At 34.5% G+C, this 18,115-nt stretch overlaps 1 protein-coding gene across 1 annotated transcript in view; it reads right to left on the bottom strand.

Annotated features, from left to right (window-relative positions):
* TRHDE (thyrotropin releasing hormone degrading enzyme) overlaps positions 1-18,115 on the bottom strand; it is a 458,543-nt gene that overhangs the window by 116,400 nt on the left and 324,028 nt on the right. The window contains exons 8-9 of the mRNA XM_066365808.1: positions 5,040-5,105; positions 3,782-3,969 (exon numbers count right to left, since the gene is read on the bottom strand). Of these exons, the coding sequence (XP_066221905.1) occupies positions 3,782-3,969; positions 5,040-5,105 (254 nt within the window). The remainder of the gene's footprint in view (positions 1-3,781; positions 3,970-5,039; positions 5,106-18,115) is intronic.

Below are 18,115 nucleotides of genomic sequence, written 5' to 3'. Positions count from 1 at the left end.
AAATCTCTAAAGTATAGGAAAAATATTCATATCAATATCTTCATATTGCTTACAGAAATTCCACATTCATATAGGAAACGCCTAAATGGCAGGCATTGCATTGCATAGCTATTCAGATGCAAAAATGTTGACTCGAAGGTATTAGGATACAAACATTGGATATTTTATAAAACTTTTAAAATAGACATCTGCATTTTTCCTAAGAATGCTGTTATACTCTAGTTCAAGTATCTGTGTGTTTGTCTGTATATATACACACATACATACACATGCATATAACCAATATCTATACTTTTTCATAAATACCAAATAAAATTTACAAATTACTAAGCATCTCTGAAATTTGTATTCACTTCTGAATTGCTGTGCTACCACTACTAGATGTTATTTTTCATAACTTTTCAAACAAATATTTAGTCCCTTCACACATTTTCACAGTAAATTATGTTCTTTTATGATTACAATTTAAAAAGTTGGAAGACACTGACCATTATTGAGTGAACAGCCCTGTGTAGTATGCTGTAAAGAAAGCTAAACTGTGTAAAGTATAGAACTGTTTAACCACTGAGTTAAACATAATAATGAAAGTAAACTGTACTAAAAAAAATAAATAAAATAAAAAATAAAATAATGGGACTTAGTCTCAAAGAAAAATCTAAGACTACAGTGGGTTTTGTTTTAAAAGAGACTGAGAAAAAAGTACTTGGACTAACCAAACAGTGGCACAGTCGGTAGAGTGATGGCCTGGGACGCTGAGGACCGAGGTTTGAAACCCTGAGGTCACCGGCTTGAGCATGGGATCACAGACATGACCCCATGGTCCCTGGCTTGAGCCCAAGGTCACTGGTTTGAGCAACGGGTCACTGGCTCAACTGGAGATCCCCAGTCAAGGTACATATGAGAAAGCAATCAATGAACAACTAAGGTGTTGCAACTACGAGTTGATGCTTCTCATCTCTCTCCCTTTCTGTCTGTCTCTCTCTCTGTCTCTGTCTCTTGCTAAAAAAAGAAGAAAATTACTTGTGAAGTTAGATTGTGGCCCAGTAGTTTAACTTAAATTTTGTCTTCTCATATTATGCAGGATTAAAAAAAAATCAGAAAACTTTTATTTCAAAAGACTTCCAAGATATTATTTTTTTAACGGTCCCTGGGTCTACATCTCTTCATTAGTAATTCACATTTTTATATGCCAATGTTTATTCTGATGATTATGTTAAAAGTAAAAACAATATGTATAGATTTAGTTTGAATGAGAAATCTTCTCTAAAAATAGTAAAGATATTAGTAAAGCATTAGTGTAGAGGCCAAACTGCTATCCAAAAGCTATATACAAATTCACACTTCACAAATACTTAAATTCCAGCAAATATTTTACTCACTTGTACATATCAACTAACTTTGTACAACTATTGTTTATGTAGATATCTTTCCTTTCTGTGCTGCACTATACCTACTACAAATTTAAAATATAATTACTATATACATTAAAACTGTTCTAGGTATGCCTGATCTGTGGTGGTGCAATAGATAAAGCATCGACCTTGGAACACTGAGATCACCGGTTTGAAACCCTGGGCATGCCCAGTCAAGGCATAATGGGAGTTGATGTTTCCTGCTCCTCCCCCCACTTCTCTCTCGCTCTCTCTCTCTTTCTCCTCTCTAAAATGAATAAAGTCTTTAAAAAAACTATTCTAGGCATGCTGTAGTGATATTCTAGTGTCCTCTACAAAACTCAAGACAAAGAATTGATTATACTGGCTCTGAAAATATCCACAATTCATATGTTTTCTGGCATAGATTGATATTATGTGTCATTATATCAAATGTTTGCATTGTATAATAAAGGTCTAGAAAGGCTATATATAAGAGCAGATAAAATTAGTAATAAAACTTTGACCACGATGTTATAGTAAATTAAATGATCAATAAAATAAAACTGATTACTAAATTTTCAATTTCAAGCCCTATTGTTTCAAAATAGAATTTTTAAGATTAATGGGATGCCATGTATTATGTTACTCTAAATATCTTATAGCCCAAGTTTTCAGGGCTCTAAAATCATCTATATGATTTTCTAACACAAACAAAACTTTACAGATTTTCCATACTTAGAGCCTAGGAGAAATTTTTCCTTGAAATAGTCAGACTTGTGGCTGATACATCTAAGGCATGCTATAGATTGATGGGGTATTTTTGTTCAAAATTCATCCTGTCACCTGCGAGTCTTTTATGTTTTTCAGTATCAGTGATGCTTGTATCAGATTGATCATTCTCAAAGGCATAGCTGAATCTCTCTAACTTTACCATAGTCAAGTAATTTTTATGTACTTTTGCAAAACCCAGGTTTTATGCCTAAGAATATTTGGCCTGGAGCTAGACAGTGGATGATCAGAACCAGCACATGGCAGCTTCGGAGAATACAGTCTGAATGAAGAATTGATAAAGTCAGACCGACGGTGTGACTTTCAGGGTAACACATATTCCATCGGTTCCAACAGTTGGATTACAGAGCTGTTTGTTGAAGGCTTATATAGTCATACACACACACACACACACACACACACACACACACACACACACACACGGTAGGAGATTTAAGAGTGTTTTTCTAAATGGAATTCCAAATTTAGTCACCAAAGGCATTGATAAATTTCTCAATTGCTTCTACTGTAGCTCATCTTGGAAGTAGCCTACTTTGGAACAATTTCAATTCTTCTTAAATAACAAAGAACATTTAATTCAGGGGTCTCAAATTCGCGGCCCGCCGAACAATTTTGTGCGGCCTGCAGACTAATCCACGAAGTTCAAGAAAAGTGTTGCGTAACAGTTGCCTTTTGTAGACCAAACGGCTGTGATCTTGCTCTGCGGCCCACATGCTGAGTTGAGTTTGAGACCCCTGATTTAATTCATACTTCAGATTTCCTTGGTGCTAACAGGTGATAAAGTCAGACTCAATATTCCAAGGTAAAAGAAGATAGCAGGACCAACCTTATCCAGACACCTTGTTTTATTTATTAATTTTAACCTCCATTCCTTCCTGTCCCTCCAACTTAATAAGAAATGAAATTGAGTGATAAAGATCTACTATCTTTTCTTGGCTCAACTTTTAATAAGAAACAAACACTAAAATAACAAGAAGAAAGAAACACTTGATGCTGAAATATCAATAATTAAATGAGAGTTTCAAAAAAAAGTTAAAGTATCAAGATTTAAACTTCTAAGTATATTGTCTTTTTCGTCATTTGAAACACTAAAAATGAGGGAAGAGAATATATTCTGATACTTAGACCACTTAGAAATCAATCCAGTTTGAGTTCCTTTGGCTCAGACACTATTTAAACTAGTTGTGGTTTATTTTTTACTTTTTTATTTGTTTACTTTAATTTGTCTTCTGAATTATTAGTTTCTGTTTTCTCTGTAAAACCACAGTTTGCTCAACTTAATTTAATTCACTTCAGTGCATCTTTTCTGAACTTAATTCAACAAATATATGTAGGGAAAAGTAAATAATCACATATTATTTTCTTAAATCATCATGATAATTTAAATCCATTGTTCCTAAACAAAATAACTTTGGTGTGCTATCATCTTGATGATTAAAATATCTGGAAAGGAGAGTAAAAGAAGAATCAAAATAAAAATACATATGTAAATAATAAAATCAAAACTATATTTCGCTTATAACATTTTAGAATAGAATTATCAATGCTTTTTAAAATACAAAAAAAATGCAAAGTAAAACAAAATAAAATAACTTTTCATGTGGAAATAAGTGTTGTACCTGTTATTTTGAAGTGCAAGTGCTTTAGTTTTAGCACTGATGTCATAAATAAAATGTTGTTGAGTAATTATTATCCAATTTTCTACTGTTGTATTTCCCAAAATGGTGATAACAGGATAACCCATCTGGAGTGTCCACTGATCCATTACTTCTTGTATATTTACATATTTTCCATTCCTTTTTAAAGCCTTTATAACCAAAATTGTATAAATTAATTTTATAAACATGAATTATAAACAAAATTAACATTCAACTGTTTCTAATTTTTACTTTTATGATTTACCTAAATATGAAAATATTTAAAACCAGTAAAGCTAATATAATGTTAGTGAAATCAACCTTCTTGCTTCAAGTTATCTTCATGCATATATATGTATCTTATATATCACATATATATATATATATATAACTTTTTACTTATTGGAAGATAAAACATACTTTATTGTTAAAGCAAGCACTTGCAGTATCATTAAGTCCAGTACGTCTAGCAACAAATTTAAATATTTTTTACTCACATGGACGAAACCATCTCTTTGAAATGTCAATATTTATCTCCTTAGCGTGAATAGCTGACAGCATATTAAATTATATTTCAGAAGTATTGTTGTGTTTGAAAGTAGGCAAGATATCATTTACCACTACTTGTTATTTAAACAATTTCAGCCACCATTGTCTTTATAATACACATGTAACACATCAAAAACAAAACAAGAAGCAATATGAGGAAAAGAGAGTATAAAAAGTAAAATCAGGCCCTGGCCGGTTAGCTCAGCGGTAGAGTGTCAGCCCGGCATGGGGAACTCCCAGGTTTAATTCCCAGCAAGAGCACACAAAAGAAGCACCCATCCCCTTCTCCACCCTTCCCCCTCTTCTTTCTCTCTACCTCTCTCTTCTCCTCCTGCAGCCAAGGCGCCATTGGAGCAAAGTTGGCCCGGGCACTGAGGATGGCTCCATGGCCTGTGCCTAAGGTGCTAGAATGGCTCCAGCTGCAGTGAAGCAATACCCCAGAGGGGCCAAGCATTGCCCCCTGGTGGGCATGCTGGGTGGATCTTGATCGGGCGCATATAGGAGTCTGTCTGCGCCCACCCCCTCCGGGGTTTCTCACTTCGGAAAAATATCACACACACACACACACACACACACACACACAAAAAAAGTAAAATCAAACTGTCAGTGTCAATAAAAATTATGACTATTTTATAAACTCAATTCAAATATTCAAGAAGAGGTTTTGGTATCTAAGCCTCCTATACATTACCTCTGAAAGTGTATTCCAAAGATCATTTCTGGCTGCATTGCCATACTTATGAATGGTTAAATAATCCTATAAAGAAAGGAAAATTGTAATTACAATTCAAAAGCTAAGCAATTTTCAGTAAGCATATTTATTTCTCAATTCAATTAACAATTCTTATTTGTTGGAACTGCATTAAAAACAAAAGACATGCAGAAAGATAAAGACTCTAACTTTTAAATACTACAAAAATATTTAACTACAGTGTATTTCATAATTAATTCATCAATCTCTTAGATATTATTAATCTCTTAAAATTATTTTCATAGCCCCAATCACTCCTTATGGATTTCCAGGGTTAAAGATCTTCCTCTAATTGAACAAATCAACTTTGAGTAATTATGAAGAAACTATCTCTGCTGTGAAATATATTACTATGTTCCTATAATGCTTTCATGTTGGTGTTGAAAAATTTTTAGTTATGTTAAATAAATAAAAAAAGAACCTGATTGATATATGCAGATGTGAAGAGGAATTGCTTTGACAAATTAGTGATGATTATCTTCACAACCTGTCAAGTTCCCTCATCTTTCTGCAAAGAACAGGCTGTGCAATACAAAATGATACCTACTTATTTCCATGAGTTTGAAACACATACTAATAGTTAATAAGAAAAACTCAAAGCTAAACTTATTTAATATTTTTGGTCTTAGGATGTCCCAGTTCCCATTTTCAATCATGTGTACACACTTTCCATCTAATTCATGCCTTCTCCCTTCTGTGAAGCATGGTTTATTTCACTGACAATGTGCTATTTAGTTATGGCTAGTTGGCATTCTTTTCTTCTGAATCCAAAGTAGAAAATAGTATTTTATTTTATGAAACAGAAAGTCTCATCCTTCATTTGAAATTCCATCACCTTTACAACATGTAGGTAAATAGACAAAATCCTAATTTATACCACAGTACTAAATCTAAAAAAAAAAAAAAGTGCTGATTTCTTTTAGTACTTTACTAAGCGTAAAATACTTTGTGGATAATTAAAGTTGGGGAAGCAAATTTTCTGAAATACAAATTATAGCACCTGTGACTGATTCAGCTTTGTCGGCAACTTATAGCCCAGCAAATAACAACTCCCACTTAATCAGACTCCTAGAGATGAAATGTCCAACACTAGCTTTGCAATCACAAATACATCATCATCATCAGGTGTTATGAATAAATTTGTTGTAAAAATACAACAATGAATATCCAATCTGAACCTCCATTTCAACTTTGAACATGAATATGAGGCATCGTCTATTAGAACCCAGGGACCTAGATTGAAATAAATTATTTCAGATTTAATTGTCAGAATTGTCTTTTATGTTTTTGCAGCACTTAAATGAATAAATTTGGAAACATTGGGAATTATGAAATATAAATTTGAATTTTATTTTAGTGATGATATAATAAAAAGTATTAAAATTAAAACTATTTATTATTGGTTTCAGTTTATGAATAGTGCTGCTAAAATAATCCAAAATAGGGAACAAAGGAATACTACATGGACCTCAAAAGGTCTAATACATAACTACATGATTCTCTTCATAGACATATCATGAAAACCCAACTGTTCATGATATGAGTTGACCTTACCCCAATATTGATCAACAACTGGATTTCCTCTCCTATTTCCCTCTTCAGTTCAGAATGAAGTACAGATTTACATTGTAAGCAGGCTAAACTGGCAATTACCCAGGCTAAGGAAGAAGCTCCAACTTGACCACCTCAGTATTCAAGGATACATAGCATGTCTTCTTGGACTCCCAGCAGTCCCAACTTGAAGGTGTTAATGGCATTCTACACAGGTCAAATGTTTTCATTACTTATTTTAGCCTTCTTTTTGCAAACAAAAGAGAAGGTATATTTAAAATTAAGAAAATTTTGCTTTGTCTTTTTAGAATTATTAAGAAAAGTTTAAAAAGTAGTAAATGTGGATTTTTGTTAATCAATCATTTATTTGTTTATTCATCTTATAAAATGCATGATGCATTTTGCATGTGCCAGGGAGCTTTCAAGATGCTAGGAAAGGGTGGTAGAGAAAAAGTTACTGAGAACAACTGCAAATATTGGGATGAGATTTGTGGAGGAAGGTTTCTGTGACTGAAACTTCAGAAGTCTTGATACAATAACTACTTGACAAGATGAAATCAAACATTTGGTATATGATTCAATAAGATTTCCAGCTCCTTTCAAACCCATAATGAATATGAAAATGGCTGGAGTTATGAATATTTTTTACATTCTGTATATGAAAGTCAATCAGCAGGAGATTTGACGTTATGATATAAAGTAAAAGAATGTTTTAATACTAACTGGAAAAATTGTGGGTCCTTTACACAAAATATTTAACATATAGCAGAATTGTTGAAGTAAATAAAACAAAGATGACCACCAGGATGTTCTTAAGGCATATAATGATAAAAAACTGATTAAAAGTAAAAAGCATATTAAGCAAAAAAACATTCTCACAAGAAAGGGCAGGCTGGGCAGATGCAGCGATCCCTGGTATCACACTAAGATATGACATGGCACAGAGCAAAGAAACAACTTCTTCCTGAGGTTCTCTTAGTAAGAATCAGGAAACATTCCCCTCGAATGCTGCATCACTCCCCACATTCCCATTTGTCAGAAGTGCATCATGTACTGTAGCTGAAACCTGTTCATGAAGCCATAGGGAGAACTGTGTTGGACCAACACAAGGCAACACCCAGTTCCATGAAGTATGCAGTTGGACAGAAGAAAGTAAGGACCTGAACAAAGTCAGAATTCAGTTTACAAGAAAGAAGGAGAGACTAGCTTATGGGTGGACCACCAACACTGTTTCTCCAAGGAGATAGGGATGCAAGTCTGGGCCTCAGTGATGCTGGGAAGGGACAAATAGTCCCTTCTATTGTAAGACTATCTGGGAAATGCCAGGTGTATCCAGGGCATTGATTTTTCTATGTGACAAGAAGGTTGAAGCAGAGGTGTGAAATATTGTTTCTTTCTGTTAGGAATAAAAAATTTTTCATGGGCATATTTTAGTCCTTTGGCTTTCCAGCATGTGAATACCACTTTTATATGGGGGCGTAACTCACAATGAACCTTCAGTGAAAAGTGAGGGCTCTGCCTCCCACTTGAAATGAAAGAACAAAAATTCTAAATATTCCCTCTCCAGTCTCCCTGGCTAAAACATGAGCAACAAGACCCAAGAACAGGAATAGCTGAAAGATTATGCCTATGATGCTGACAATGAAGTTCCAGAGATAGCCAGCGATGCAAATGGCAGCAACTGAACCAGCCAGTCCTGTGGCACGAGTTTGGCCAGGTTTCTTAATTTCTTAGTCTATTTTCGTTCCTATTACCTATTTTATAAGCCTGATCCTTCAGCCTTCCCAATGATTCCAAGGGCTTCCCTTCACCCTACTAATAAATCCCTTTTTGCTTAATTTAGCCAGAATTTGTTTCTGTTGCTTGCAACCTCAAACTCCAACCTATACAACACTAATGGATGATATACACAAAACAAATAAGGACATATTAAATTTTATTGTTAGCCTCAGAAAGAAATTATTTTTCACAATTTATATAGAATAAAAAACAAAGAACACTCAGTTTTACTCAGTAAATCTACTAGTCTTTCAATCTGTATGAACTGTGGGTATTGGGGTAGAAGTAGGGACTTAAATTTTTCTTTTTTTAAAAAAAGAGGTAGACAAGAAGGTTGGAGAAGAAGGCATTAAAGTTCCACAGACAGGAGTATACTAGTAACAACAAAAATTCCAACCATGCTGAAATTTAGTCTTAAACAAAGCTCCTAGATTTTAAACTGAGAACCATAAGCTCTAAAATAAAATATTTATGTGTACATTATAACAGTAAGGTGATCGTAAAGGGATTCATAGACAACAACAAAAGCAGATTAAAAGCTGCCAGGTCACAGCAATGTCACACAAGGATTGGGTAAAATGCATTTGATGTTTGGTCCATGCACTTTAGAGGACATTTTCACACTCCATGACCTTGAGAAATAGAAGGATGGAGATGTAAAGAATGACAGATAATAACAACTAAGGCACCATAAAGTTAAATTACAGATCAAGATATTATTTTGCTTAACATGTGAAGATTATCTGGAGATGGATCATGGGACTAAGTAAAAATTCATAGCAAAACACTGAAAATACATTATGCAAAATAAAACAATCTTTACATTTTCATTCTATTAGATAAGAACCAAGAATGAAAAGATATAAATAATTATTCAACATTTACTACTACATTATAACAAGTTTCCAAGGAGGAAACTCAGTAAAACAGATCCATTGACAATTTTTTTGAGGTACACAGTTCTTCGACACCAGATACAATAAAAGAGAGGCAGAATTGAGGAAAGAACATCATTTGAATAAATTTTAGAAAACAGTTGAAAAGTCAGTTATATCAGTGTTTGTATGCCCTTTTTACTTTTATGTTTTAAATGTATACTTAACCTAGCTTTACTTGTAGCAGTTGCTTACTTAGGTATAGGAGTATTTGAATATTTCTCTAGGAACAAAAGGCATTATACATGTTTTAAAACCCATTGTTTCACCTAATGAGTGTAAATTATGTAAAATCAGTAGATTTTTATAAGAGGTTGTTAAATTAACCAGATAATCAAAAAGTTTAAGTCAAAACGATCTGCTAGCATGTGAAAGATGTTTTGTTGGTTTGTCTTAAGTTATAGACAATAGCATATTCTCACATCATTTTTTTCCCCACATATCTCTCATTTAGTAGTTAAAGATCTTGCCATCAATGTTGCAACATGCAGGAGTGTCACCAGAGGTGCGATCTTGCAACTGTTGAATTTGTACTCCATTCTGGAACCTCTTGACAGGGTCCTACACCCTGTCAGGTGAAATAGTGTGAATTTAAGTCTTTAGGGGTGTTTTGGGGTACAGTCATTCCTTGCCAAATTGTGGTTCACTTTTTGTGGTCTCACTGTATTGCAGATTTTTAAATTGTATATATCTAATTTTGTATCGCGGATTTTTCACTACATCACGAGATTTTGCGGTATATTGGTATTTTTATACATTTATTATTTTAATTATTTTTGCAGCAAAATAAGTGTGGGAAAGGTTAATAACAGTCTGAGAAAGGTTTATAAGAGTGTGGGGAGGGTTTATAAAGCCTTAAAGTATATATAAGTAATAAAATAAATATAAGGTCGCTGCTTCGTGGATTTTTGTCTATCACAGGGGGTTCTGGAACCTAACCCCCGCAATAGACAAGGGACCACTCTACTAAAATATTCCCACCTTCCACTTCTGCTATTAGTTTGCAATATTCCTGAAGTATAAAATGAATCTAGTAGTGAAACAGAAATATGTGAATTTCTTTTTCCAAATGCCCTGGTAAAAGAGCTTTGACTACGACAAGCTCACAAAATAGATAATGATATCCTGGCTGGTAAAAATATACTGCCTTTTGTAAATGAAGATGCCTACCGACAGCTGGCCAGGTAAATGGAGTTCCCCCCTCCCACTCCTGTTCCTGTCAGCCCTCGGTGACGAGTTAAGAAAATGCAACTAAGTTGAGAAAGAAGTGGCGTGTATCTTCAGAAAAATTAAAGAAGTCAGGCTGACCCTTATGAGCCATTTGATCGTGGGCAAGGTATCTATTTTCCCTAAACCCTAATTTCTTCAACTAGGAAAAGTAGATAATACCACACTTGAGAAGAATGAGCACAGAAAATGACAAAACAAATGTAGCATTTAGAAAAACTACCATAAAAAGAACCACAAAGCTTTATTTTAATACCAAGCTCAAGGGGCAAAAAAGTCTAGAGTCAACATCTTCATCTTCAACCCTACCTCCAAGAAGCTAAACCTTTTTAGAGACCCAAGGAAGGGAAGTTATATGGAATAACTAGGAGAAAAGTGCTTGGAGTGAAAGAAATTACAATTTTTTTAAAAAAAGTAAAAGTGGAAGAAGTTCATTGAGACCAACCCTTCTTCCGACTTGAGTAGACACTTTATCATACACAGGTCTAGAAAAAGAAAAGACTTGGAGGGCTCTTCAAATTGGTAGCACACTGTTTCCCAAAGAAATCTGATGGAATGGGGGAGCTATGCTCATAGATTGGGAGCACTAAATAGACTCCTCAAGACAAAACAGCCACCCTTGGTTTGGTAAAAGAGCAGAAAAGACACTAATCTTCACATGACTGGAAAACAAGGCTTGGACAAGATAAATACTAAACACTCAAGCAATACGCACTATCTCACTTCTTTCCCATTCACTCATCAGCCCCCTCTGTGAAACTAATATGACTCCATATCAGTGAGCATGAGAACAGAGGGCTCTTGACCATATGTTCTGGATTGAAAAAGTTCCCTGAGACATTTTCATATTAATGAGAATGACATAAAGAAAATTCAATACAGACAGATTAAATTTCTCATATGCTCTGAAGCATATGGGATTTCTTTTATTCAGTGTTAAAATCATATATACTTGCTAATATATTATTTACTTTTAACATTAATGGCAGGTATTTGTCTTTTAGATTCTTCCTGTCTTTGTTTCCCTGATTAGACAGCTTATATTTCCTAGTCCAACTTAATCAACTCCTAGTAAATAGCCTCTTCTTCTTTGCAGCTCTGTCCTTCAATTACAGTAGTTGGCAAAAACCCTAATCCTGGATGAATCTATGGTTTTGCCCTCTCCAAACCGGCACTCATGCAGCTGAGCATCATGGAATAATAATGCAATCGAGCAGTGTAGTTTTATTATAAATTTATAATCACCAAACTCAAATAAGCACTCAATACTGCCATGCCTTCCTACTCTTCCTAACCCTCAAACCTCTCTACCATTCAACTCCTGACCGTATCTCAAAAAACCCTGAAAAAATAGAATTCATCAGAAAGCAACTTCATTTTCCCGCTCGAGTCAGTGACCTTGGGGTTTCTGAACTTGGGACCTCAGCATCCCAGGTCAATGCTCTATCCACTGTGCCATGACCTGGACAGGCTACCTTTAGTTCTATTTAATTCTACCTTCAAAAACAGTTTGAATCCACCCATGTCTCTGTGTATCTACTGACTAGGCCTTGATAAATTCTCATCTGAATATTACAGTATTTTCCAAATTTTACTACCTGATTTTGCTCTGAGTATGCTTTGTGTCCCAATCCCAATGTATTGTTACAAGTATCCAGGTAACTGCTTTAAATATAAATAGAACCTTGTCGAATTTCAGTTTAAAACTGTTTAATAGCATCCCACTTCACTCGAAATGAAACCCAGCCTTCCGAACACTGTCTACTTCAGCATCTGCTGGTTTGTTCCTGCCTCCTCTCTTATCTTCTCCTTGTCTTTGCTAACTCTACTTATCCATACCTGTTTCTTTCTTTTCCTTGGAAATGCTCAGTTCTTTGCCTCAGCCCTTTGCACAAGCCCTTCCATACTCCTTGAACACTCCACCCCCCACCCAGCCTTTTCTCATCCTTCTTACTTATACACACTTCTTAATAGGGATCTCCTAACCACCAAATTGAAGTTGCCCTCCTCACCCACCTAAAGGTTCTCTCAGAGCACCTATTTCTTTCTTACTAGCATTTATCACACTTAATAAATAAGGATATAGTTCCTTTTTTTCTTATTCAGTGTCGACTTTATCTTACTACACGATTCATGAGATCAGGGGCCGTATTTGCTGTGTGCAGGATGTCCTAAACACTTGGCCCTTACCATGGTGTCTGACATGGAGTAGGTATACAATAATTACGTGTGGGATAAATGAATTATTGAATGTCTGATGGGAGAGCAATGTAGACTGCAGACATAAAATCAAGCAGAGCTGGAGTAAGAAGAAAAATCAAAATTTTGGTTTCTTAGGACAAAGCATTAAGAAAAGATTTAAACACTAAAGTGAATTACTATTCTAAAGGAAAACATTATCTGTAAAATAATTATATGGAGAAACCTTGAGCAAAAGAATACAGGTAAATATAGGAGACTGGGTGTAAGAGGAAATGTGACACAGTATAGCAAATGGTAGCACCCACAGAATCAACAGTGAAGGCAGGAATGAGTGACATAACAAATCACTCTCTCTCTCTCCTTCCTCTAGCTCTCTAAAATCATTTTTTAAAAAATAGATAGTACCACATTTTTATGTGCAATACTAATGCAGAGTTCTGTCTTCCATAGACAGAAACATAGAAGTAGATCATAATGGAGTTTTGAATGCACTTGAACTTTTTGTAAAACAGGTTTCAAATATAACTTAAGTCTTTACAGCACTTGTGTTAAACCACCAATTTATAACATGTGTTTTTCTTTCTTTCTTTTTTTGTGACAGAGACACAGAGAGAGGGACAGATAGGGACAGACAGGAAGGGAGAGAGATGAGAGGCATCAATTCTTCGTTGCGGTACCTTGGTTGTTCATTGATTGCTTTCTCATATGTGCCCTGATCGGGGGGCTACAGCAGACTGAGTGACCCCTTGCTCAAGCCAGCGACCTTGGGCTCAAGCTGGTGAGCTTTGCTCAAACCAGACAAGTCCACACTCAAGCTGGCAACCTCAGGGCTTCAAATCTGGGTCTTCGACGACCCAGTCTGATTCTCTATCTACTGCGCCACCGCCTGGTCAGGCATGTGTTTTTCTTAATAATTTTGACATTTAGCTATCACAAGGAGAAAATAATTTGTAGTAAATACAGTGGTCCGTAAAGTCATGGTGCACTTTTGACCGGTCACAGGAAAGCAACAAAAGATGATAAAAATGTAAAATCTGCACCAAATAAAAGGAAAACTCTCCCAGTTTCATACCTATTCAGTGCAGTTCGATGTGGGCTCACGCACAGATTTTTTAGGGCTCCTTAGGTAGCTATCTCATATAGCTTCTACAGACTCATCACTGACTGATGGCCTACCAGAACGGGGTTTTTCCACCAAACTGCCGGTTTCCTTCAGCTGCTTATCCCACTGAGTAATGTTATTCCTACGTAGTGGCACTTCGTTATAAACGCACCGATATGTACGTTGCACTTTGGTCACGGATTCGAATTTAGCGAGCCATAGAACACACTGAACTTTCCTCTGGACCATCCACATCTCGACTGGCATGGCCGTGGGCTGCTCTGCTGTATACACGGTATTATGTCATCATCTGGACATGCGCACATGCTGCCACATCATCCTACAGAAACTGGGGGGGGGGGGGTTCCTTTTATTTGGTTCAGATTTTACATTTCTATCATCTTTTGTTGCTTTCCTGTGACCAGTCAAAAGTGCACCATGACTTTACAGACACACTGTATGTCAGGATTCATTGTTTTTATTTTATAAACATTTATACATAGATATATAAATAAGTAAAACTTTGATGTTTAAATGGGTAAACCACATGAATAACTATCTGAATAACTATCTCAGAAAAGTGTAAGTTAAATATAAAGCAATGCATGAAAAATTCTACCCTTGCTCTGACCAGATAACTCATTGGCTAGAGCATTGTGCTGAAATGAAGCACAGAGGTTGTCAGTTCGATCCCTAGTCAGGGCACATACAGGAACAGATCAATGTTTCTGTCATCTCTGTTTCTCTCTTTTCCTCTCTCTCTAAAATCAATGAAATAAACATTAAATTTTTTTATTCTAACTTAATTTTAATAGAAATATATACACTGAAATAACAGGATAATTTTTATTCACTAAATTAGTATAGGATTTTTTTTTAAATTTTGTAAGTCTCAGTGCTGTTTGCTTAGTGTATTACAAAAAGAGAACTTTCTATTTTTATTTATACCATTATATATTGGCTTAAATATTTTAGAAGAATAAGTGATAATATGCTTCCAGAAATATATATGAAGATATAATCAAAATATAATGAGAAAATCTATAATTTAAAGATTATTGCAATGTTTATTGAACAAAAATTGAAAAGCATTCTACATGTTTACAAACAATAAAACTAAACACATTATGTCAAATCTGTGCCATTTTATTCATATTAAACTATGCAATAAAATTATCAAGCAACTATAAAAACATGAGTAACAAGGAACACAAATCCTCTCAACCTAAAATGGTTTCTTTTTTTTGGTTGTTTTTATTTTGTTTTGTTTTGTTTTTTTAGTGTCAAAACTTGTAATGTTGCCAAGTATGTAGTTAGTTCTAGGCTATTACATGAACGTTTTTAAAAAATAACATAAAAAAAGAAGAAAATAATAAATTAAAAAAGGAAAACTGCTGATGCAAGAGCTAAATAAGTTAGAGAAAAAGGCCTTTTAGGCAAGATTATTGTGCTTCTGAATTAGCAATCTAAGCAAATGGTAGTATCTGCAAGCAGTGAGAGACAGTTTTTGATAGGTATCCCCTATCACAAATTATATAGTATAGGCGTCTTCTATTCCAGTGGTCCCCAACCCCTGGGCCGCGGACTGTTACCGGTCCACAGAGAAAGAATAAATAACTTACATTATTTTCATTTTATTTATATTTAAGTCTGAACAATGTTTTATTTTTAAAAAATGGCCAGATTCCCTCTGTTACATCCGTCTAAGACTCACTCTTGACACTTGTCTTGGTCACGTGATACATTTATTCATCCCACCCTAATGGCCAGTCTGTGAAAATATTTTCTGACATTAAACCAGTCCATGGCCCAAAAAAGGTTGGGGACCACTGCTCTATATTACACTGCTCACTAAAATTAGGGAATCAGGGAACATGCAGATACTCCAGTACTTTCAACCTTTGCTATAAGTGCATTTTCATTAATGAAATAAATGTTGGGTTTGCATCTCATTTGCATAATTGAACAACTTTCTTTGACTTGTCATTTGCTTTTCTGATGTTCTTGTTTAATAAAAAAATCAAATGCTTCTTTTTTTATCGCTTCATATTCATTTTGAAATATCCCCTAATTTTTGTGAGCAGTATATATTTTGGTATGTGCACACAGAAAGATCAGTCTGCATATGTACCAACATACAGATATCTACCTGTCAGCCAATGTGTCTAATAATTCTACAGATACATTTTAAATGGAGTTAACAAAAACATTATCTTATAGTACCAACCCTATTAGTTAATATGTATATATAATATATCTTGAGTCCTTAAAAAAGAAAAGCAATAAATATAAATTTATAAGGTCTCCTATGAGCTAGGTAAATGTGAGATAAACAAATATAGTTATACATCTTTAAGAATTAAGACTTTTTAGTTAATGTTATATTGTCAGAGTGGTGAGTTAACAACATTTAATTGGAAGGAAAAATGATTCAATATGTAGATGTATATAAACAAATTATTAGAGACAAGAGTTAAAGTAATTTCTCTCTAATTCAGAAATGTGAATAGTTTTGCTATTTAATATTTAAAAGTACTTGTTTTTTATTAGAGATAATATTTTTAATTCTTAAATTTAAGAATTCTCAAATTCTTAAAAACTTTTTTCTTAAAACATTTTTTTTTTCCTCTATAACATGCTCATTAATTTTAGCTATGTAGTTAGGTCTTTAAAAAGTAAATGCTAATTATGTCAAATATAATTAGTAAATACCAGCAGGAATAACATTTTTCTCATGAGGTATTGAGTGATCATAAGAAATTATTATGAAGTGTTAAACTTTTCTACCTATAGCATATCTAAAACAGCACAGTGATTTAAGTGAAACAGAGAAATTTGAGCAAAAACTGCCTATGGTCATTCATTTTAGATTAACATGATTCAGCTACCATCTGGATGAAAACAATACTATCTCTTCAGAAAGGAAATTAACTTTAACACATTCTCTATTCCCCTATTAGTTTCTGACTTTTCATTTATCTGGAAACCTACATGCAAGTGAGTAAACACCCTGTCACCAATGTTAAGTCAGCAGTTATCAAATAATCCTTTGAATACATGTTAATATATAAATAACTCCTCATTGGAACACAAGTTATTGAATATGTTGTTGCTACTAATAATCCCTATGGCTTTGTGTTTGTCATTACCTTCAGGCTATCAGAATTTTATGAGCACAAACCAATAATGATGATATTTCCCTTTAGCTTTTATCCACACCTCATTGCCTTACATTGATTTGCATAAGCAATTTCTACTATGATAATTGGAGCCAAACATCTTGTTTTAGGTTACCTTATGGAAAAGAGCAGTTTAATACTAATCAAAAGAAATCTTTCTTTATTCAACCATATTTTAGATGATACTGAATTACCCTCATTACTTGAGCAGGAAGGTGACTCATTTTCTGACATGAATTTCAGGATTTGAGTTTATATCAAGCTTAACAATGATCTTTCTTCATAATTTCAATTCCCTTGTGTTGAAACATAACAACATGAAGAATGGCACTGCTAGGCTTAAGTCATCAAGACAGTATTGTTTTGTTTGAAAAGAAAAAGCAATAGTACTATGTACTAATTATTTTAATAGCTGAGCCAATCAATATTATCTGAGGATTTCATAATTATAGTTTTATTCTTTTATTTCCAGAAAAATTATTGGAGAAAATAATGTAACTAGAAAGATTAAAACAAGTAAAAATAAAATAAAAAGGTCAAACTCATGTACAAAATACTATCTAAAAGAATCATTTTATGAATTACTTACTTTAAAAATAAGCCTGTAGGAATACCAAAGATGGTGATGAAGTAGGCGGATGTTCCAACTGCCCCCTTCCAGGACCAAATTGGATTACAACTTAATTTAAGAACAATCATCTTGAAAAACTAACTTTGGACTAAACTAAGAGGAATCTATAACCAAGGATCACTGAAGAAGCCACATTAAGACTGGTAGGAAGGGCAGAGACACGGAAAGGGCTGCCTTGTTCCCAGGAGCGAGCGGCAGGCAGGAGAGACTCTCAGGACGGGGTGGGTTGCCCTGAGAGGTGTGGGTCCTCAGCCCCAGGCCCAGAGCCCCAGCCTTGATCCCCAGAGTCTAGAAGAGGCAGAGAAGAGCTGAGAGGACTAGAAATGCAAGAGGAGAATATAAAGTTGGTGGCCCAGGGAGAGACACTGTGAGGGACAGCCACCATGCTAAGTTATTCTCTAGTACCGCAG

Source organism: Saccopteryx leptura, chromosome 2, assembly GCF_036850995.1.
Source record: "Saccopteryx leptura isolate mSacLep1 chromosome 2, mSacLep1_pri_phased_curated, whole genome shotgun sequence".
NCBI lineage: Eukaryota > Metazoa > Chordata > Mammalia > Chiroptera > Emballonuridae > Saccopteryx > Saccopteryx leptura.
This window is presented reverse-complemented; position numbering and strand designations above follow the sequence as displayed.